General features: G+C 46.3%; 2 protein-coding genes and 1 long non-coding RNA gene across 23 annotated transcripts in view; 2 read left to right on the top strand and 1 right to left on the bottom strand.

Moving 5' to 3' along the window:
* Positions 1-2,966, bottom strand: part of LOC139768403 (uncharacterized) — a 60,086-nt gene extending 57,120 nt beyond the window's left edge. Inside the window, exons 1-2 of the long non-coding RNA XR_011717349.1 lie at positions 614-2,966; positions 47-392 (exon numbers count right to left, since the gene is read on the bottom strand). This is a non-coding gene — a long non-coding RNA (uncharacterized lncRNA). The remainder of the gene's footprint in view (positions 1-46; positions 393-613) is intronic.
* Positions 1-14,438, top strand: part of Para (sodium voltage-gated channel paralytic) — a 48,684-nt gene extending 34,246 nt beyond the window's left edge. For all 15 annotated transcript variants that reach the window (XM_071698510.1, XM_071698512.1, XM_071698511.1 and 12 more), the window contains 3 exons: positions 2,961-3,231; positions 4,598-4,902; positions 5,194-14,438. In XM_071698510.1, the coding sequence (XP_071554611.1) occupies positions 2,961-3,231; positions 4,598-4,902; positions 5,194-5,979 (1,362 nt within the window). In that variant the 3' untranslated portion in view covers positions 5,980-14,438. The remainder of the gene's footprint in view (positions 1-2,960; positions 3,232-4,597; positions 4,903-5,193) is intronic.
* A 701-nt stretch (positions 14,439-15,139) lies between these two features.
* Positions 15,140-23,473, top strand: part of LOC139768385 (long-chain-fatty-acid--CoA ligase 4-like) — a 30,335-nt gene continuing 22,001 nt past the window's right edge. For 2 of the 7 annotated variants that reach the window (XM_071698525.1, XM_071698520.1), the window contains exon 1: positions 21,944-22,146. Coding sequence is in view for 4 of the 7 variants with exons in the window: in XM_071698517.1 (XP_071554618.1) it covers positions 16,525-20,320; positions 20,698-20,810 (3,909 nt within the window). In the remaining 3 variants the exon portion in view is untranslated. Of the gene's footprint in view, positions 15,992-16,488; positions 20,321-20,697; positions 21,013-21,943; positions 22,147-23,473 lie in introns of those variants that run through there. The other 5 variants (XM_071698517.1, XM_071698516.1, XM_071698519.1 and 2 more) reach the window with 5 other exon arrangements.

Genomic DNA, 23,473 nt, shown 5'->3' with positions numbered 1-23,473 from the left:
AATTTCGTAAGAATAATAAATGATAAATAAATGTTACATTACTCACCTCAGGGTTACTCCGCTGTCGCCCGATGCCTCCCAAGCCTCCTCCTCCTCTCAGCTTCTGTGTCAACGTGTTCTCCTTCCTTTCGACACGACACACAGACACTCGCGAGTTCTACTATGCGCGATCGCGAATAAGTCAATCACGATAATTGCGCGACACTTTACACGACACTCCCGACGCTAATCGCGCACGACACGCACTTTGTTACTTTGTTTCGACGGGGTTCTGACGGCGAGAGTAACGCGAGACGAAAACAACAGCGCGGAATTACGATCCGCTCGGCACCCGCGATGCCTCGCAAATTAACGTAATGGTGTATCCCAAACGGCAAGTTGCAGTTGTTGATCTGTAAAATATAAATATATCCAAATTATAGAACGCTCGAAATAATAATATATATAATTAATATTTCAATATTATAATTAATATTTCAATTAAATAAAATAAAATTTCGGAATTATTACGAACCATATAATTTAAAATAAGTTAAAAATCTTGTAATTTTTAAATGAGACATCAAAAGAAGGATTAATCCCGAAAAATATATAAAAATGATAAATTACTCACCTCGTGGTCGCTGCGCCGTTGCCCGATGCCTCCTAGGCCTCCTCCTCCTCTCAGATTCCGGTATTGCGATCACACGATAATTAAACCGCGCGCACCCTAATCACGATAATCGCGCGATACTTTACACGGCACACGGCACTCCCGACGCTAATCGCGCGCGACGCGCACTTTTACTTGTTACATTCTGACGGCGAGAATAACGCGAGAAGAGAACAATAGCGCGGAACTACGATCCACTCGGCAGTCTCGGCTCGCGGCACCCGCGACGTCTCGCGAATTAACGTAATGGCGTACCCCAACGGCAAAGCGAATTCGAAGATCGCACGGCCAACTTCAGGCGCCGCTAGCCGCGGCGACGCTACACCTGCTGCGCCAAATTACCGTACCGCCAAATTTTCGTACATTTTCCGCGCCTTCAATGATACGTAGCGCACGATCGCATTTCAGTCATTTCAGGACGATTATTTACTTCGCTTATGTATTATAATTATAACATAAGTGAATGAACTCGCGACTTCAAATCTGAAACGAATATCCGCGACGGTTGACGCCGACCGCGACGCTTTGTCGGTTGCTCGCGTGACCGAATTCGAATGAATAAATCTCGCGAGATACTCGCGGTGTGACGAGAGAACTGGCAACTGCCGATACATATGACGAGCTTACCGATACGTAGTTAATAAATATTAGATACAGGATTAATCAAAGTTACGTTTACTGATTAAATGCGTCGCGTCGCGTCGTCGCTCGACTCCGAGACGATCCATTCCGTAGCTGCGGCGTGAATGATCGATCGATAAGTTCGAAAGTGAAGTTGGCAACTTTGAGGTATCGCACGTCGCACACGTCGCGAGTCAATTAATGGCGGATCGAAACGCGATCAACCGTCCAAAAAATATGCGAACGAAATTCACGAATTCACGGGCGACATTCTGAACGCACAAATCTTAACACGCGCATCAGTAATAAATAATATAATCGATGTATCACGTATCACGGCTTTTCATTATCTCGTCTCGATTCGTATATATCCTCGTGCTCTCTTGATAGGCAAATTATATTCATTCAAAGCGACGTAAAATTCAACGTACGATGCGAAACGTATTCGACTCGAAACATCGTTACAGAAATAGCTATCGTCCGCGCAAGTATTACTACGAAACGACGATAATTTACGATTCCCGTCCGCCGTCGCCTCGATACTTGCTCCAAATGAACGAATCGCGCAAATATCTGCTCCGATACCAAGCCGTCGCGTCGGCTGGATATGCGTAAAAGTCGTTAATCGTGGGAATTACATGATCGCGCGATTGATATTATATATTCTTTAAGCATTTGTAGAGAATTGCGTTTGGAGCTTCGTACCTACTGTGGTCGCGTTTCGAGAAATAATGTGACGTACGCGGGTCACGGGACGCCAGCGACGCCGCTACCCGCCTGCTCGAGTGTTGGAGCGCGAATGCGAGGCGCGAGCCGCGAGCGCTCCGGCTCCGGCCTTGCGTAGGCACGGCGCGGCGCGGGAAGGGGCGGCGCGCCGTACGGCGTACCCCGACGTAAACAAATTCGAAGGCCGCGAGCCGATGTCGACGGTTGACGCTACGAAATCTCCAACTTTATAAAAACGTTATAAAATAAAATATACCATGTACCATGTACCGAATATTTTATTCTTTGCGTTTTACATTAGTTTCGACGAATTGACCATTAGATTATCGAGACATATTTCGCGCTTCGTTTTGTGAACTCGTTAACATCATCCGATTAAAATTAGTATTATCCAATGATTAATTCCGCACGATGAGGGCGTTTTGAAAACTTAATGGATTTGTTACTTGAATTCTGATATGGATATACGTTGCAATTTGATATGTACTGATAGTAAAATTTAACTCCGCGCGTCTCCGCGAATAAAAAGAATTAAAAAGAATTACTACATTTAATATTTATTCGAAGAATATCTATTGATATTACTTTAATCTAAATTTTTAAATCCTGAGATCTGAGATAAGCAGGAGTGAAATTTTAGATTTCAATAATTCAAGAACGAAATTAAATTCTCCGTAAAAACGTAGCGACGTTTAATTTATGTGTGACAGTTAAAAATTTATTGTAAATAATTAATTTGTCGATTGATTCTGTTCTCTATAATATATAATAAATTTAAAGATAAATTTAAAGCAGCAGCAAAATAAAATGCAGTAAATAAAATTCACCCTTGTACTGTAAATATAAAATAATATATTTTAAGTGCGAATTTTATGCGCGACATTATTAATTATTTCGATATATATACATAAATTTCAAGTCACGTATAAATCGGCATAATGGATTTTTCGACTGTTCACAGTGGCGGCCACAGGCAATAGTGTTTGAAATAGTGACGGACAAAAAGTTCGATATGATAATCATGCTGTTCATCGGGCTGAACATGCTCACGATGACAATGGACCATTATCAGCAGAGCGTAACGTTCAGCAACGTTCTGGACTATCTCAACATGATATTCATTGTGATATTCACCAGCGAGTGTCTCATGAAGATCTTCGCTCTTCGCTACCACTATTTCAAGGAGCCATGGAACCTCTTTGATTTTGTTGTTGTTATATTGTCAATATTAGGTAATGTAACGTAATGGTTGCTTTAGTCGTATGACCCGAGCGAAACGAAAGCGAAATGTGAAAAAGTGGCGGGCCTGTTAGCTTCCCTTCTCGCTGCTCGATAACGATATCTCTTCGCCTAGTCTCTTTAGTATACTTTTTAGACTAGTATCTCACGACTCACACGAGCGAGGACAAATCGGCGCATGCCACGCTGTCTTGTTTCTCCGCTATACTTTTTTATGCACGCAGAATCTCTTTTCTCGATCAAGCGGACAGGTCTAACGTTTCGCTCGTGTCTCAACGACTGATGGATATCATTACGTTACGTAGCCTTACATTGATGTTGAATTTATTTCCCACCGTGTCAAACCTGTCCTGTCCTACAACCTTATTCGTGTCCTACCAAGATGTTGTTTGGTGTCCAGAGTCGAATTGCCATGCTCAGCGTTACTTCGTCTTGTATCTTAAATGAGAATTAAAAGTAGTACAATGTAGAATTCTTTTCAGAATTAACGATTATGGTCAATATCGAAGAAATTGAAATCAGAATAAATAACTATCGTGACGTGACGCTTTGCATGAGCCATTCGGCACATTAATCGATGTTGCAACAATTATTAAATCAAAGTGTGTTGGGTAAGATCGGGTCTGTATAAAATAGATTTTAGGATTTCGCTTATTACCCGAATATATAGATCGATTTATAGAACATCTCTACTTTCAAATGACAGTAGTGAAAGAAATTTTTAATATATTTAAATTTATCTTTCATAAGGCACCGCATAACTTTAATTAGATTATATATGATAGAAAGAGCTTATATATTTCAATTATTTTCGCTTTTTATGATTTTGTGAAATTTCCAGCCGAAAGAATCTAATATCTAAGTCCTTAGAACGCGCATGAATCTTTTAACAATCTATTTTCGAAGCATTATAACACACACATTTTCTTGGAGTGAAAAACATAGAGTGTCAAATATGAACGTTTGTATCTCGCGGGAGAATTTATATATTTTTTTTTATCGAAAAGGAAGATTTGACTTTCAGATATGATTTTTCGTATGATGCAAAATTTGCATTGCAAATAGCTTGAAAGAAAAAGAAATTTTTATAGAAACGTTTATTTCAAGTCCTGTCTTTCGGAATCGCACCCTCTACTTTACTAGTCACACTATAGTTAACAATAGTTACATAATTAGATGATCCAGACGCATGATCTCGAACCCGTTAGCTCAACGATGCACGAGAATTTCATGAATTATGAATGAATTATATCATTAATGCACCATAAGTGATATCACCGCACCCTCGCTTTGTCCTTGATGTTAATTCGAGCTCGAAGGATCTCGAGTTTGCTGAAATGTAAATTTTTATTCCGGCAGGTCTGGTGCTCAGCGACATTATCGAGAAATATTTCGTGTCGCCGACTTTGCTTCGTGTAGTGAGAGTGGCAAAAGTCGGTCGTGTGCTTCGACTCGTGAAAGGTGCCAAGGGTATCCGAACCCTTCTCTTCGCCCTGGCGATGTCGTTGCCAGCCCTCTTCAACATTTGCCTACTGCTGTTTTTGGTGATGTTTATCTTCGCGATATTCGGCATGTCTTTCTTCATGCATGTCAAAGACAAGAGCGGACTGGACGACGTGTACAATTTCAAGACATTCGGGCAGTCAATGATACTGCTATTTCAGGTAACTAAGCTATATCGATCTTAATTTTTCGCTTTTATAGAAATTTTATATGTTTACTATTAGTTTACTACTACTATTACTTTATATCATATTTTGAATTATATTTCTTGACGGCTTTTGTAAAATCTTAATGATGAAAATCATATGTTACGTTGATATTAAAATAGAACACATGCATACACTCAATATATATTTTTAACGATTGAAGGCGCAGCCAAGGATTTATCTTTTTTAAGTATTACTGAAAATCCTGTCTTTGACATATCATTAATCATAATTATGTATTGACAGATGTCAACCTCGGCCGGTTGGGACGGTGTTCTCGACGGTATAATAAACGAGGAGGACTGCCAGGAGCCGAACAACGAGATCGGCTATCCGGGCAACTGCGGATCCTCGACGATCGGGATCGCTTATCTGCTCTCGTATCTCGTCATCAGCTTCCTGATCGTCATCAACATGTACATCGCCGTGATCCTCGAGAATTACTCGCAAGCCACCGAGGACGTGCAGGAGGGTCTGACGGACGACGACTACGATATGTACTACGAGATTTGGCAGCAGTTCGATCCGGACGGCACGCAATACATCAGATACGATCAATTGTCGGACTTCTTGGACGTATTGGAGCCCCCGTTGCAGATACATAAGCCCAACAAATATAAGATTGTGTCGATGGATATCACCATATGTAAGGGAGACCTTATGTTTTGCGTGGATATCCTCGATGCCCTCACCAAGGACTTTTTCGCACGGAAAGGCAATCCGATCGAAGAGACGGCCGATCTCGACGAGGTCAAGACCCGGCCCGACGAGGTCGGCTACGAGCCGGTCTCGTCCACCCTGTGGCGGCAACGCGAGGAGTACTGCGCCCGTCTAATACAGAACGCCTGGCGGAAGCACAAGCAGCAGCGTCTTGGCGGGCCGAGCGAGGAGAGCGACGATCCGGACACCGACCTCTGTGTCCGGCAGACCAAGGTGCTCGTCGAGAGCGACGGCTACGTCACGAAGAACGGTCACCGCGTCGTTATACATAGCCGATCGCCGAGCGTCACTTCGAGAACCGCGGACGTCTGATCGCCATCGTCGTCGTCGCCGCCGCCGCCGCAGCAGCTACCGTCGTCGCTATCGCCGCCACCGCCGCCGTCCGTGCGCCGCAAATCGCTCCTCCGCAGCAGCCGCAACAGGAGCAGGAGCAGCAGTAGCAGCAGCAGCAGCAGCAGCATCGTCGACGACGATGATCACTCACCATTAGCCGTTCGCACTGCTCGCGCGGAGTAGTGGCCGGGCGGGCACCTCGCGTGTGCTCTCCATTGACAGCCTTATAGTTGTATAAAATAACATTCCTCCAAAACGAGTTGCCTTTAAATCGACTTTTAACGAGCCACGACCGTTGGGAGAGAGAAGAGAGAGAGAGACGAGCTAGTTAGAGACGAGCGTCCGTACGAGGTACACAAGGAAACTGTGATGATGAGATTCATCGATTTTGGAACCGGAGGTGTGCGTGCCGTTTCTCGCCGATTGCCGAACACACGGCTTTCGAAGATCGGATTTTATTTGTTGTGCCGTCCGGATCGACAGGAAGAGGCGCGAGAGCGCCGCGCGGAATTGGAACTCGAGAAGAAGGAAGAGGAGAGGCTGAGACGAAGACGAAGAGGAACAACACGGAGGCCGAAGCGTCGCGACGTCCTCTCCGAGCCGACTTCCCCACACCGAGACTCGCGAGAGCGTAACGTTGCGACGCGGGGCAAGAATACCCGAGATCTCCCGAGATCTTTTCGCCTCTGTTCCTAGTTGTTCGACCGTAGTGATAGCATCGACGGCGATTCGCGCGTCGGGGCGACGCGCGAGCAGATCAGGCAGCGTGACCTCTTGTCTACACCATCTTGTATCACGTTAGCTCAATCTCGCGAATCTCCATATCCGCCGTTTGGATTTTTTACACCGTTTTACAGCAGTACTCGCCTACCCGCCCGCGCGACGCCTCGGGTGCCGTCGTCGAGCCCTGTCGCGGCGACATTCGCTTTGGAGAACGATATGTAATCGCGATACGTAAAATGGTAGGATCGAAGGGAACACAGGCCCGAAAGGACAATGATGACAATGACGATGACGATGACGACGATGATGATTGTGTAATGACGATGATACCGACGTACGATGATCACTTTCGATTAACGACGAAGTAGACGAGCGAAAGAAAGTTCGCAGGCGGAAAAAGGACTCATTCTCTCGTGAAATAAAAATGTATTCGCGGGTAGTAGCTACTACATTCGCTCGGCTTGCATCTCTCGCGGAACGGTGCGCGAACGCTTGATCGTGCCGCTTTGGTTCCACAACCTTCTCTCCCGCCCCTTCCAGCCCCCGTTTCTTCTCATCGGTCCCGAAGGGACCCGCGGGCAACCAGGTACGCAAGTACCGGTCGCTTCACGCGACGCGAATGTGACCTCCCCCAACGATGTTCGCTGTGAGATACTCCTCCAACCCCGCGCGAAACACATCCCGGGGTTAATATCGACTCACGTCGGCGACGAGTCCGCGTCTCCCTGTCGCGTTTTTGGCTTTTTTACGATCACGTTTGCCATGTGTGCGAGACTTTTGTATCCCGATGGAGGGGATTCATTGTACCGTCGTTCCTTTTTCTTCTCTTCGGATTCTTCTTTCGCGGACTTTTTTGCCTATTTATCTCAATCTACTTGCCTGTCTGTGCCTCCGCTCTTTCGCCGTCCTTCCCACACTTCCCTTTCGACCCTTCCGCGTCGCGATCCTCTATCGCAATTAAATACAAGAAACGTGCGTATTGGCAATTAAAAAAAAAAAGTAATAATCAATGAAGAAAAAAGAGAGAAAAAGGCGACGCCTTTTAATGTTCTCGATGAACGGCTGAAGGGGTCGGAGAGGGGGAAGGGCGCGATTCCGCAGATTCATCATCAGCTAGATATTTACACATTTGCAAAACTTACACGCAGTCTTACACGACGTAGTATAAAACGCGCTTCGGAATAAATGAATTAATACATTCTAGTGTATCGTTATTCGAATAATCGCAATCGATCGCCGCGCGCGTAAACCCGTCTCACGTCGCAAATCCCGCAACATATTGATACTTTAAATAGAGTTGTAATTATTATATATATATATATATTGTGTATATGATGCACAGTACGGAGCGCGAATTTTATTCGCCCGATTCAGCTGGCGAAGTTTTTAATTACAAAGAGATACTTACTGTTATGTAAAATAGTTTGGTCGCTCCGAAATATATTGCTCTTTCAGTAGCGAGAGTGTTTCACTTCGAATTCTGAAGTCGCGTATCTTCAAAAGCCTGAAACAACACAGGAAAAATGTTACAGAAAGGGAGGCTTCCGCGTAGAAAGAGCCTTCTGTATATATGAGGAAAAAAAATTGGATCGTACAGCATTCTCGCTAATTGGACAATGAGAAAACCCTACGTTGTGCCTTTTGAATAACAGCAATCTTAAGCAATCTGACTTCGGTTTCCCGTGCGATATCGCATCATTAAATAACCATTCTCGACGATCCCTCGGGATCGTCATCGCGCGCATTCGCTCGAAGCCCGTCGCTTTGTTCCCCGTAGCGAAAGCGAGCGTATTCTTCGCTTCTTGTTTCTCGGTACCGAGATATTTTTAACCCGCCGCGTCGGCGGATGTCAATAAACGCAGAATTAGACGGGTTTACGCACAAGACTTCGCGCGGAATCGCGTACAGATCCACGTCGACTTAATCGCGCTCGTGTCTGTCAAAGTTTCGCGATGCGTCTTCGATGATCGTCGGCGATCGTTTATCTCGATCGACGGTTACTACGATGGAAAGAATACGTATTCGGAAGTCCATTTCTTTAAAAACTCTTAGGGGCGGCTCTCCCAAGGGGAGAAACGTCCGTCCTGATCACGAAAACAATTCCCCCTCGCTTACCGAGCGTCTCGCGCCAGATTTTCTTAACTTCGTTAAGGACATGCTGATACGTCGTGTATTCTTTCTACCGTGTCGTTACCCCCGCAGTCGTCGTCGTGATTCCGCCACGAAGCGAGTACCAATCATTTGGCCTCCGCGCAACCTACACCTACAGATCACCAAAGCAAATTTTGAACGTGTGTTAAACAATTTATACACGGAGCATCAGAGTTTTATTATAACGCGTGACGACGATGACGACATTGCTGACTTTGCAACGGCCATGTTCGTAAGAGATATGTTACATAGTGTATATATATATATAGAGAGAGGGACAGATGTACGTGCAGGATGAGACGAGCAGAGCGCCCGCGTCTTTCTTCCTTTGACATTTTATTAGTCGCTCGAATAAAATTGCTGATTTTCAAGCGTTTCACTCTCGAACGCTGCATTTTTCTTCGGACGCTGGCTATCGTTTCCCCTAAAATGTCGGTCGGAGGACAGTTTTACGTGAGCGCGTCTCGCCTCGCACGCATGCACGCACGCACGCACGCACGAGCGAACATTCGTCGTCACTAAGTATAACGAATTAACGAGAGCGTTATCGCAGTCACGCGGCGGCGTAAGCTTAATTTAAGTAGGCGGCGAGATAAAACAAAAACAAAAGAGAGAGATATATAATATATGTATATGTATGCGTGTATGTATATTCAGTGCGGATTGCGCGATCGTTATTTTTCTACGTCTGCATCCGCGATCCGCGCGTAGGGTCGGTAGGGCGGAGGAAAGGGACGCGGCGGGTCTCGAGATGGGCAACGACGAGGAAGCCGGCGTGTGCTGTTGCCAGCACTTGAGAGGCGGCTATGCTCGTCGACAGGAAGTCGACGTGTGGGAGGGTGACGATCGCTGAAACTCGGAGAGAGGGAGAGAATGTTTTCTCGCTGGTCGAGAACGCGAGCGACGAGCCTCGTAACTCGCTCGGCAGAGGCCTTTAAGGATGAGGACAGCGACGGACCTGATAACGAGAACAAAGGCCGTGTTCAGCAAACGTTGTCACGGTGATGTAACAGTCTTGATGCAATTGAATGTGATTGGTGGATTTACGAGCGGAACGCACTGAGGATAGAGGATTCGTTAGGATGACATCGTCGTGAGTTTGTGTCTCGCTGCACGTCCAGCATAATCGAGCTACGGGTAGGAACACGAATATACAAATGGGAATGCATATAAAATATACCCATTTTTTAAATTAGCTTTTGATCTACAAAATTAGACATTTAATTAATTATTAATTTTAGAATATGTGGTATATTTATGCTTTTAAATTTATATGCGTTTCTCTCGGTGACATAAAAATAAAATGTATAAATCGTCATGAACATATTTTTATATTTCTATCTCATGTTCTTGCTTATGCTGTTCTCTCTCCGTCAATCAGATTCGATTGCTATTCAAACCGACTGTTGGATCCACTGAACGCAGCCACTAATGACAGTGACAGTGCTAATAACAGTAATAATGATTAATGACCATTGCGACGACGATGACAACTGACAACAACGACGACTAGAACATCGAAGCGCAGAGATGTCGTTGCAGATGACACAAAATATTTCGAAAATAACGCGTCAGAGAAAGACGTTCGCTACCTTCACAAACGACGAACCGGATGAGCACCATTTGGAAATTATTGTACAAATAATTCACCCTATCCTATCGACGTCGAATTCTCGCTTTGACGAAGCTTCTAGGAGAGTTTTGTCCGACATTAATGTTCTCGTAGCTTTTCTACGTATACCTATTATAACTGCAAATTCACGAATCTCGTCGCGGTTTTGTCCGACGATTTCACACCGGCGAGTCCGAGACTCTGAATCTGAAATCGCTTCAAGACGTGCCGCTAAAATTAAACGTTCAACTCCAAGAAGTCTATCTGTGGAAAAGTAAAACATAATGCAAACGACACGAAGGGCACACGTCGTCAATTCTGAATTTTCTCGAGACACATTTGTCGCTTTTAATCTTTTAAAGATTGCGTTTCGCCGCGTTAACGTTGCTTTCGCTTCGCGTTGGAGGAACGGTCGGAGGGAAGTAGTTTTTATATCGCGCATCTGTAAAAATAGCCCTTCGACGGCACGATGCGTGCGTATGCGCGCAGCTGCGTGCCCGCATCTCGTTCGTTCGGAGACGATCATCGTTCTCCGTTGCGTTTCGTATATCGCCGGCCTTCCCCTCCGGTTTCCGAGCACCCCGATCGGGATCGCGTCGCGCGATCGATCGACCGGGTTTCGCGCCATCGACGTTGTCCCTCGGAATCGCGGCGTCTTGGAAACGCACGACGGACGACGACGACGATGACGACGCATTAAAAAAAAAGTCAGACGAAAACCTTGCTGGATAACCGTCGATCGTTCTTATATAACGAAGTACCACGAAAATATCCGATGGTCCGTCCGGCTTATTGTCCCGTACCTTCGAGGCCCTTTCCTTGCTTCCTCTTCCGTTTGGCCTCCCTTCCCGTTTCCCGTGTTGTAATATGTGCAAATAATTCGATAATAATCAAATCGCTTGTACTCGTAATAATATATATTTTCGATACTACATTCGTCGAACGTGAGTAACTGTATTTATGTAGAGAGACGGTAAAGAGTGACGCGAGGGTACGTCGCGTACAAATCCACATCGGAGCCGGTAGACGTTGCGCGTTAGTTAAAATAAACCTACGTTTAACTCCCTTCCCAGCGATTCCAACTGTCGTTTCTAGAGACAGAAACGGAAAAAGGCAGATGTAATCTCGGTTAAACTAACGGTTTTTTCCCCCCCAAATAACGTTAATGAAACGTTTAACGTATATAATATTATCTCGCGAAACTTTACGCTGGGCGTTTAATCGACGTTTGTGCACGTGTTCCGGGATGTAGATTTATACGGGACAGGCGACGGACAGCTCCAGCTGAACGAACGCGGCCGCGATCTCCGGAAACGCCTCCTTGGCGATTAGCATCGCGAGTGCATCGTCCTTCCCCGATGGAGGCGCGCGACGGAAAGACGCGCCGGTAAAGGCGAATTTGCAAGGCGGTTTTCGCTTTTCACGATCGTCTTGAATGAATCATCCAAAGTGAGGGGCGGAGAAAAAAATTGAATCACGCGAGCAACGACGAGAGGAGTAGAGGCATCTTCTATTTCTGCGCGCTTTGCTTCATCATCCACGATAGATCTATCGCGACGCGTATTCGACGCTGACTCATCCGCGAATAATTGGGCCGTTGGAACGTTTCATGGAACCCCAGTTTGCACAATTATCGTGATCATAAAATGATGTCGTAGACATCTGTGATTTTGAGATTCAAAAGATCGCAGAGATTTTTTCGGATCGTCAAGCGTACCGTGGACAATTAGGTACTGGCGAACAATCGGTTATGCAATGCGTTCACTTTGAAGGACTTCTTTTGAGATAATCTCGAAATGCAGACCGCCGTAAATCCGCTTTAGGCAGAAGTAATGTCGGCGATGCACCGATTTCGTCGACGGATGGAATGTTAGACGCCGCGCATTCAATCACGACTTCCTCAATAAATTTGATCGCAACGTGTGTCGATTAACGTTTCGTCCGTGATATCGAATTGAAGAGGACTGCGAGAGGACTGTCTTACGAAAGATGAGATAATACTCGTCGAAGATAGCGCCCAAATGTCGAAAAGCGCGCAAACATTTCCAAGAATTTTTTAAAATGTTCCGTGCTCTCTCACTTTTCGATAAAGGACTAAATTGATTAATTATATGTCATATCGCGCATCCACATTGTACAAAGTAATTCAGATATCAATTTCCCTCCGATTTTTTATCGAGATAAGTATTTTTTATATTCTCTATTCAGTTGACAATCTTTTTTTTAGAAGGCAGTCTTGTCGGCGTTCTTTTGTATACGTGTCTCGCGAGGGTTACTTGAGAATCGATTGGCAATATCGCGGGGAGGATTGGGGGAGGGGGAGAAGTTTCATATATGAGATAAAAACGAGTTTGTTTGATCAATACGTTGCAACGACGAGATTGGTGACAAGAATAAAGACAGTGACGAAGACAACGATGATAACGACGACGATTACGACGACGACGACGATGACAATAACAATGAAGGCGATGTCACAAAGGGGGAGGGGAATGGAAGAGTGTGCGTGGTGTGCTTCGTTGACTTTCGTTAATCTTTTCCAAAATGTACATTAAAGATATCAGCTTTTGCGCGACGACGGCTGTAAGATATAACAAACAAACAAAAAATAATAGGGCTTTCCTTCGTTAAGCGAGGTAAGACGAGGTTTAACGTACTTTCTCCGAGGACGATACTGCCGTTACGCATTATATAAAAGAGAAACTAAGTTAACTAATCGTAAATGCACGAAAATTTTCTTAAACGGATAGCAAGAAAAATGGCTTTGTAGTGTCTCGATATTCTCGAATCATTAATCCTACGTCGTGAGATAATAAATAATGATATTAATGAAATAAAAAAATAATTAATTAATTAAATATGAAACAAAAATCCTAGAGCGCTGGGCTATAAAGCATTGTAAAGTGTCAAGCTACGGAGCCTGTCGGCCAGTATAAATGAACAAGCAACTGCCATGGGTCATCAAGCTAGGTAGAAACGTGCTAAGAATCCAATTTTAACGAAGAAGCTAGCTGTCGAAATATTTAATGAAAAAAAAAGAAAAAAAAATGCGCGAAGGATCGTCCATTAAAGACAAACAAATCTGCGGTACGTGTGTGTGTGTGTGTGTGTGAGTGTGTGTGTGTGTAATACGCGTTCGCGCGTGTCGTGCGGACACGCGGTCGCGCGCGCACGCAAGACGAGACACGCGCGAAAACGAGAAAAAACACAGAGAAGCTCCTCCGTTGAGAATACGACATTCATTACTTACACTTTTATTAACAGAATAAATAACAAAAAAGGAAATATATATATATATATATATAAATATAAATATATGGGTTATTTGCACAATATTATAAATAATTACTATGTTTACTACGATTATTAAATTAAAGAGCAAATATAATAAGAGGATAAAAAACTGTTGTTAAATAATTAATACAAAAAAGAGGGGGGGAGTGAGCGAAAAAAAATATAATAAAACGATTTACGCTAACGATCGACATTGGGTCAAAACGGGAAAGCGAAAGGAGGACGCGATGAAACGAAGATACGATGAGGGAGAGAAGGAAGAATAAGAAGAGAAGAAAAAAAAAGGAGGAGGATACGATTCGTTTGTTATCGATTAGTTAACGATCCTTACACATTATATTATTGTAATTATATAAAGTAAATGATTATTATCATAATAGTTACAATTAACAAGTTGTTACCGCTTTGTTATACATAATATAATTAATAATAAGATTAAATAGTAAGCGAATGCATCGTTGATTCGTCCTTTACTTATGTAGATACTAAAAAATATCGATCGACTATATTGTTTTCAATGTCTTCACCGTATCTCTTCGTTTGCTACCCGATTTCATTTCGTTGTCGAAGATTCGGTATTGTCGGCTTACCTCGCCCGGCCACAATATACACACGTTTTACAGAGATATTTTCAATAAACGAAAAAGCTTAACACTCACACCGTTGTATTTGTTCACTCTGTCGTCCCTGAGATTCGAGATTCTAATCACCGGCTGGTATCAGCGAAAATGAACGTGACAGTGACAATATAAGTACTTGTGTCAAGTAGAAGCGCATATATTTTATATTATCTCTTAAAGATTAGATATTTAGCGAAAAAAACTTATACGATCTCTAAACCTGTTTAAAGAAAGACTTATCAGTTTTAGCGAAATTAACGAATATAAAGAGCTCGGCGAAATATGTACTTGCGGAAATTTGCGAAAACGCTAGTTAGAACGCAGTGACATTCGTTTCTCAATAACATTGTTTCGCAGCTGTCTGGAGGAACATTTAATTACAAACGCAGCCGATGCAGGTAAAGGCCGCTATTTCCGAAAACAAATTAGTTATTAAATTATACAAAGTAGCAATAAAGACTTTTTATCAAACGACGTTTCGATTGTCGATAATAATTAACAAAGATAGCCAGTTAGGTCGAATAAAAAATCTTTTAATTATTTACTAGCAGAGTAAAAGTTTCTGATTTGGTTTAATTATACAAACTAACTTATAACTACGAGCTAACTTATAGCCGAATCGCGGATAGCGCGTAAATATACACTCTGAATTTAATTTACTCTATCTTTTTGTGCGATATCTTCCGACAGATTGTCACTATCATTCGAGTATTACGACTCTACCTAACTGATTTGAGACGAGCTTCCTGGAGCTGGAGAGGGAATGCAGGGTTAAGAAACGCTATCATTAACGCCGTTCACTGTACAATCTTGCAGACGTGGTGCGGCGACGCGTGGGTGCTCGCTCGAGGATTTTTACACGAAGATCGTGCGCGGAGAGCGAGCGAGCATGGGTGGGGTCTCGAGACTCTCGAGGACGAATCGCTGCCAGTGCCTACACTGCCTACTGCCTCGTAAGTTCGGTGCGAGCAGCCGGTCTGGACGGTCTGGTACCGTCGCCGTCGCCGTCGACGCCGTCGTGCCTTTTACGAACGCTGGCGCGACGCTCGCCGAGTAATGGCCGTTCTGTCAGTTCTGTGTGTGCTGCTCCGAGACTCGGATACATACTTCCTCCGTGCGGCGAGTCTGCGTAAGAAAGATGGACGTTTCGAGGTCACTCGGGCCTCCTCGCGGGCTCTGAGAGAGTTGTCGAATCAGTGAAATTGGAGCGGCGAGAGGCGTCGCGCCGTATCACGGATCGGAGTATCGGAGTCGATTACGCGCGGCACGGCGCGGCACGACGTGGCGCGACGGCGAGGCTGTCAAAGATCGCTCGCCGAGGAAAACGAGAGAGACCGAGGCCGAGGAGCGACGGCGGACGGCGCGCGCGGTTAATACGACGTTCGTTATCGCGGTTATCGGGCCTCCCCGACGGCGACGACGAGCACTGACCTCGCGCGCAGCTGCAGCGTCGCCGCGGACCGCGGGCTCGGCGGGCTTCAATGATCGAGTATCTGGCACTCGTGACTCATTGTTCGCGACTTGGCAGGTCCAGGCTGAGGAGGAAGGAGTCACGTCGATTTCGACATCGAGGAGGTTAGCGCACAGCAAGGTAGCGACGCCGCGACGATGTATTTATAATCGGAGCGAGAGAGCGCGGCGAGTTTCACTTATCGCGAGGCTCCGACGTTTTCTAAGAATGCCGAGCCGAGTAATCTCTCAAATATGCGTGTGCGCGCGTATCGTACGAAAGATACTCGTTGCTAAGTTGCTTTATTCCGTTGAAAAGAACGTTTAGCACTATGAGATTTAAAGGACGACAGTACTGAACACGTGGCCGTCAAGTTTGCACTGTATACTCGGCGAGTGCGTTCGTTGAATACAATATATGGGAACGTATGAAACTTTAATAAAGTCTTGCACTATCTATATTCTTCTCGCAAAGTGTTCCGTGCGCGCGCGTTTGTTCATGATTTCCTCAATTAGCATTACAAATTAATTTATGAAACTAGTAATTTTGATTTTTTAAATAAAATTATGAAAATCGTGTTATAATATATCATTGCGTAGAAATTAAATTGTGAGATAAACCAAATATTTTTCTTCTAGGTATTTTAGCATCAGCGAAGCTTGGTGATATCTACTATGGAGAAAAAGGGGCTGCGCAAGAGAGATATGTTGAGGATGGACGGTCTCCTGCCTCCAACTCGGCGCGTGCCAGTTTGTGACGCAGTATCCAGTGCATCCGATAAGAAAAAGGACAAGAAATGGTCTATAGGTGGACTTCTGCGAAGAATATCTTCGATAAAGGATTATGACAGTTCCTCTAATGATGAAGAAATCGTCTATTGTAAAAGAACACCGAAAAAACCTAGCAAACTCAGGCACGTCGACGGTGTTGTTCTTCATTCAATAGAGAACAAGGCAGAGCCCGATAAACGAATAAAAATCGAAAATAATGTTCGCCACGTGATGGATTCGCCGCATTCGTGTCGAGACTCGTTGCATTCGCGTAGCAGCGACGGTTCGTTGGACGGTTTAGGAAAGAAGTCTCGAAGGAACAAACTGAAAGCTCGGGCCGAAGCGAAGAGGGATCATTTGTGCGCTGGCAGCAGTTCCGACGAAGACTGTCGCAGATCCAACAGCTCGTTAAACAGATTTCACGTCGCGGATAGCACGCAGAATGGCCAGAAAAGCAATATGTGCAATAGGAAAACTCGTGCCGCTCGAACGGAGCGTTACATCAAGCGCTTATCTCGGGACGAGGGCAATGGCAGCGGCGATTTGAACGACCTATATAACAAAAGGTGTTCCTCGGACTATATCGAAGATAAGGAACGCGCTGTTTACGCCGACACGAATGGATTGTGTCGCCCGCCGATACATCCGCGTCGATCGATCGTGTACTCGAACAATCGCGTGTTTCCAGCTCAAAAATCTTCCGTGGAAAGTCTGAGGGATGCGGAACGCGCGAATTTACCGTATTCCGGTGAAACTTTCGGTGATGTCAGGAGATATTCTACAGGTCAATACATCACGGACTTGAATCAGAACAACACTTATGGGAAGATCTCGCGACATCACAGCGGCGACGTGTACGCGGACGGCCATCGAGCTAGGAATTTCTTTACCTATCCCGCGAAAAACGCATGCCATTACTCGGAAACGTTCGACTACAACGTTGATCGCCGATTAATTAATTCAGACAATCAGCCACCCGTGCCACCTCCGAGGGATCCTCGTTATCGCGCGTTCGGTTACGGATACAGTTCCTATCCGATGAACAGACATCAAAATGTGCCAAATTACTTCAAACAAGAAGATAATAAGACTAATGTTGCAAGAGGAGCATCAAGACCCACCTGGAAGAATATTCGATCATACGGATCGAACAACGAGATCGCCTGGCGCGATACGATGGAACGCGAGCTAGGAAACTCGAGTTCTAAAACAGAGTTTCGTAATTCGCTGGAGCGCATAAATAATAAATATAATTCGAGCCATCACTGCGCGAACGAGTCGGCCTACAGGGAAATCGAAACGACGAGACGCAGAAACATTCGCAACGATCAGCTCAATCGCAACGACGCGAATTACCGCGTGTACAAGGCCAAGAATAAATCAGCGAACTTCTGTGAAACAAATAAACATTACGAGGCGATTTCATCGCACGCATCTGCGTCCGATTGGTCATCTGGGAGATCTCCCTGCGAACAACATATCACGCGTACCATTACTCCGTCGACATGTAACATCAATTATCGTGCTGAGGAGAGCAAAAAAGAGAACAATAGAGAAATGACCGAGGAAGCTCTGGAGAGACGGAGAAGCTCGAAGAACCTCGAGGAAGCTTTGTCAGAGCTGGAAGCGATATACAACAGTCTTCGCCTCGGCGACGAGGATCTGCTGGATCGCGCGGAACGCCGAAGCATGGAGGAGTTTAATCAGAAGCAAGGTAAAAACGAGGTCGACGCGATTGTGGTTACCCCGGACTCGCCGGACAGGACGAAGGACGACATGGCCTACCGAAGGATGCATCCCAAGGAGAGACCCACGTCGGTCTCGGATATCGCGGGACAATCGACTCTATCCAGCATCAGCTATCTCATCGCCTCGCCCGTCCTTTCGCGAAGGGACTCGGCGGATGATCTCGTGCGCTTGCCGTCGGCCTATCCGTCTCGTCGGGACGAGCCGGACGTGACTCGCGACGACGTGCTCTTCCGCAGTATAAGTCACGCCAACAACACGCTCCGAGTGATCGACCCGCAGCCCCCGTTCGGTATACCGCTCGGACCCGTCACCGCGGCGACCGAGAGCGATTACCTGCACACGACACCGACGAAATCGGAACAGCCGCGCTCGTTGTACATACCGCAGTGCGAACCTGACGTGATCACGGACGACTTGGCTTACAGATCCCTCAGGAAGGACGCCGTCGCGGCGCGGGGCGTCACGGAGAGCAAGATCGACGTGTCGAAGGAACAATCGGAGGCCGTTACTCGCGGCAAGAAACGCGCCGTTAGATCGCTATCGGCCAATCTTTACGGGCTGATCAATCACGATCGGATTCACCTGCGACGCGAGCCCAGTCTCGACGCCATCAAAGATGAGATCCAAGATGTTACGAGGAACCTTGCCGCGATGCCCGAGCGACCAGAATATCTCAGGCGCGTCGTGAGCGACGGCGAGTTGTCGGATAACGATGCGCATAGGTGGAAAGAACTAGCGGTAAAAGGTGATATCGATATCAACGGCAACCATCCGGCGGCAGGCGCATACCGGAAGAAGATATGCGCCTACGTATCACCGGATACTACGACGACGACGACGACCACGCGAGAAAGTCCGAAGAAGGAGAAGGAGTCGGGTAACGCGGAGCTATCCGACGTCATGCTATCTTCAAAGGCCATCCTGAACGACGGATTTTGGCACGAGTACCTGCATTCGGATTCCAACGTTTCGGCAGCCAATAGCGGTCACAACACGGAGACGGACTTTACCGCGTACAGTCGCCTCTGCCAAGATTTAGTTAATTTGATAAAAGACGACGATGACGCGGCGTCGCCGATCGAATCGCCGAACGCGGACGATCCCGTCGTTGCCGTCGCTGCCGATAAGTCGAACGACTTCGGCGTCGAATTCGAGGTCGACGAACCTCCGACGAGTATACGTATACGTTCCCTGGGTAGCCATTATTCGGACTCGCAGCGTGCCAACACTGCCAACAACGAGCGGAATGTCGGGAGCGAGAAGACGGCGAGCCCGACCGATTCGAATTCCACGAGGTCTTCGTCGGACTCGACGCCGCCGCCGGCAGCCAGCAACCTTGATTTCTATCTTCGCGTGGCGGATGAGAACGTCAAGCTGATCGCGGAGGCTTTCGGCAACGTGGCCGACCGCTTGCGCGACAGTCAGCTATCCGCTCGCAAGAACTCTTCGGTGTCCCGTGGCTCCGAGATCGAGGACCAAAGTGGTAGCGCGCGCAACAGCTCCACGCCCTACAGCCAGGACGAACCGACGAGCGACGATCGGCCTATCGTCACTCCGAGACTCGAGGAAGTTGCTCGTGGAACTTCAAAGCGCGATTCCTTAACGAGCGACGAGGACCAGGGGGACCAAGGTGATGCCAACATTGCCAACCGCCTCGAGGACGCTTCCACCGCCGACGCGGAGCTGGACCTATCCAGGGCCGTTCGCGACCTGCAACTAGCTGCGGCCAGTCTCTACGAGCACGAACAGGAGATCGAGGACCTGGCTACCAGACGCGGAAGGACCGTCGCGACCAGCGCGGATGAGAGCGAGGACGGCGCGATCCGCAAGATCGGCTTTATCGGCGACGCCCTGAGGCAGGAGCGGGAACGCGATCAGGAGGAAACCGTGGTCCTGCCTAGCGGAATCGTGGCGCGAGATGGAGACGCGCGAAGCGGGAAGAGTCGCGAAGGTGAGCGCACAGTGTGCGAGCTTGATCGCACGAGATCGCGGCGCGCCGGGGACGACGGGCGCGTGAGGCGCGTCCCCCGTGTCACTAACCTCTTAACCGTCCCGGTAACGACACGCACCATGCTCTTGCTCGCTTGTCTCCTTGCATTGCTTTTAGCGATCGTAACGGTGCCCGTGAGGGGCTGCCCGGCCGATCATTAGCGCGAATGGGATTTTATGTGCTCTCTCTGTGTGTTGCGAGTTGCGAGACGAGGATCGCGGCCGGAACACGCGCGTCCCGTTCGTCGCCATCGTCCGCATCGTCCGCATCGTCATCGTCACCGACGGTAACGCCTCTAATCTCTGTGTGTTTATTTGCAAATGTTACTAATGTCGCAGGTCTCGGGTCTCCAGGCGCTCGCTCGTTCGCAGTGACGAGATCGTCGCCGAGATGCGCTCCAATGCGCTCGAGCTCGAACTTGGACGTTGATCCGGTTGATCGGCGGTGGTAGGGTGACAGGTGACAGGTGACACGAGGCAGGTTGATTTTTTTGTAAGAAACGAGAGAATAAGAGGGAGAGAGAGAGCGAGAGAAAGAGCGAGAGATGCAGTTGCCGCGGGCTGCTTTTGAGGCACATCGACTTTGTTGTTGTTGTTGCTCTTGTTACTCTATTGTTGGTTTTAATAAAGTTTAAATGTTAATCCTTCCAGTAATTTCACTGTAGTTTTACTGCGCACAAGTATACTCCCGCGCTGTGACGCAATCCATTCCAGATGTTCCGGTTCCTCTCGATTATTTTCATTTTGTTACAATATTTATGGGATATTAGATACAGAAATTAAAAAAAAAGTGTTGCTTTTAATGGACAATAGGGTAAACGTTTCCTAATTCTATTTTTGTTTAATATAATGAGTACTTATATATAATATAGTATTGTGTAAATAATTATCCAACTTTTTTCAAGTTTTTTTATTCTTTCGTTTCCTGAAACAGTCATTTTTATTGATTTTTACATCAAGTCTATCTTATCTTTTATCATTCGAGAAATCGGGCCGGCAACGATTCAACAATATATCTTTAGCCTACATAATTCGCATGGATATCAGATTTTTTTCGATTAACATTTAACCTCCCGCGAGCCCAAGACGCAACATTCGACGATTTCTTTTCACGTACGTATGATAAATGATAAATCTCGCGCGCCGTCGATAAATATACGTGCTGCGGTATCTCCGCTCGCCTGATAAAACGTTTGAATAAAAAAGCGCGGGGACGGCATCGCTCGATGGCCCGATTCCACCGAAAGCGGGCTTCGATCAATTCCACATGGACGCGATCCACTCGGCGGATTTCGCAGTTCGATTGACGCCGTTGACGGGAGGAAAAAATCGTGATACGTATGTATGATACATACCTGCACAACGCATATGCCATCGATCGCCGATGCATCGCGCCAACGTGAAATTCGTGCGAGCGTAGGGCACGCGAGTTTCAAGTTATCGATCGCGGGCCGACGGGCGCGTGACGTCACCGAGGATCACGCCACATCCCCGCCCACTACGACTCGCCGTCCGATTGGTCCGCGCGCAGGCCGGCCGTCTATCGTCTATATCGAGATCCGCGCCACGGCCGCCCGCCGCGTACCGGCTGTTCCGCCGAGTCGGGCTGCCAACGGTCCGCGAGCAAGTACTACGTTCCGGACGCGCGTTGTAACGTAGTGGCGATGAGTTTCGTCTGACACCGACACACACCGACCCACTGGAACGAGTTTAACTATCGCGCGGACTACCGAACCGAAAGCCGAAAGTCTCAGCATCGAGGGCGCCGTAACGTTTTGGACAAATAAGGTAACGCAGCCCCGGCGGAGATCTCGCTTCGCGAAAGTTGAACGGAGTCTGTTACCCTTATTCTACATAGAAGTCGTAGTCGTGAGTTGTAAGAAATTGACCAATCACAGATTGAATATTCTCTTCAACTTCGAATGTGATCGGTCAATTTCTTACAACTCACGACTACGACTTCTATGTAGAATAACCTTTACGCGCTTAGAGGCTGCGGTTTGTTGATATCGCCGAATAACGTTTTGCGCCACGTTGAACGGATGTAGCGACGTTTGCCTCTCGTTTACACCCTAACGACGCTAAACGACGCTAAACGCTGCTAAACGAGAACCGTGGAACGTTTCACGGGCATTCGAGGTAAGAAGAGCCCCAGCGGAGATCGGAATGTTTACCGTTTCGACGTGCACGCACGTTACCGTATGGAATGTATGATACTAACGTGTATCTTTGCAGGACTGCGTGTATACGAAACGGTAGATTATTATAGATTGACCCAGTAACGATAATCGCTTGAGATCGTTGTGTATTAACGCGTAGATTGTTGCACGATGTATATTAATTGCCCGCGTAAACAAGTGACGCGCATAAATGTTCCTCCCTCGCTCAAGTATCGCTTTCTTTTTCTTTTGCGGTCGATTTTAAGTTCAACTCGCAATGCGGTATTTTCGGCGCCTGGTCGCCGTTTGACCAGCACGTGCTACATGCGCGACTTTCTGAGTGACCGGCACGAATGCACGATCGTATTGCGGCCCACGCAAAGGGGACACGACCGATGCGATACAATACCGAAGAGAGAAAGAATAGAAAGGCATCCATTTAAAAATCACCCGCTTTTCCTTCGACTTAGGAAAAAAAAAAAACGAAGAATTGTCTTGAGTTAAATGCTCTGAAAGCATACGTGAGAATCGTACTTTTCTCTCATTCTCTTTCGTTTTAAACTTTAAAGATGTACGATTTTCCGAACGTTTTCAATGGGACGCTCCGATTTTTCAAGATTTAGATCCGAGTGTAACGAAAGAGCGATCGTCCACAGAAAAAAAAGAAGTGTCAAATGAAACTTATATATTCAAATTAACGCGTTTATATTGTTTCGTATATACGTAACAATTTATAATCTTATAACAGTATCAACCTTTTATTTCAACTTTTTTTCTTGGTTGAATTATATAAAAGACATCATTCTATTTCACGATTTCCACTATTTCCATTACCATTGAAACTGAAGATACTTTCAAAACAAAAATATCCTTTTTTTCCCGTGTATTTACGCATTAGCATGCGCGTTCGACGAGTGTTTTTGAATGCCGGATCGGTGTTTGGCAAGTGCTGGGCG

The sequence above is a fragment of the Temnothorax nylanderi genome, unplaced genomic scaffold (genome assembly GCF_030848795.1).
Source record: "Temnothorax nylanderi isolate EJ_2023f unplaced genomic scaffold, tnyl_v1.0 TNYL_tig0016_pilon, whole genome shotgun sequence".
NCBI classification, from domain to species: domain Eukaryota; kingdom Metazoa; phylum Arthropoda; class Insecta; order Hymenoptera; family Formicidae; genus Temnothorax; species Temnothorax nylanderi.
Note: the sequence above shows the minus strand (reverse complement) of the source record. Positions and strands in the feature narration are given on the sequence as shown.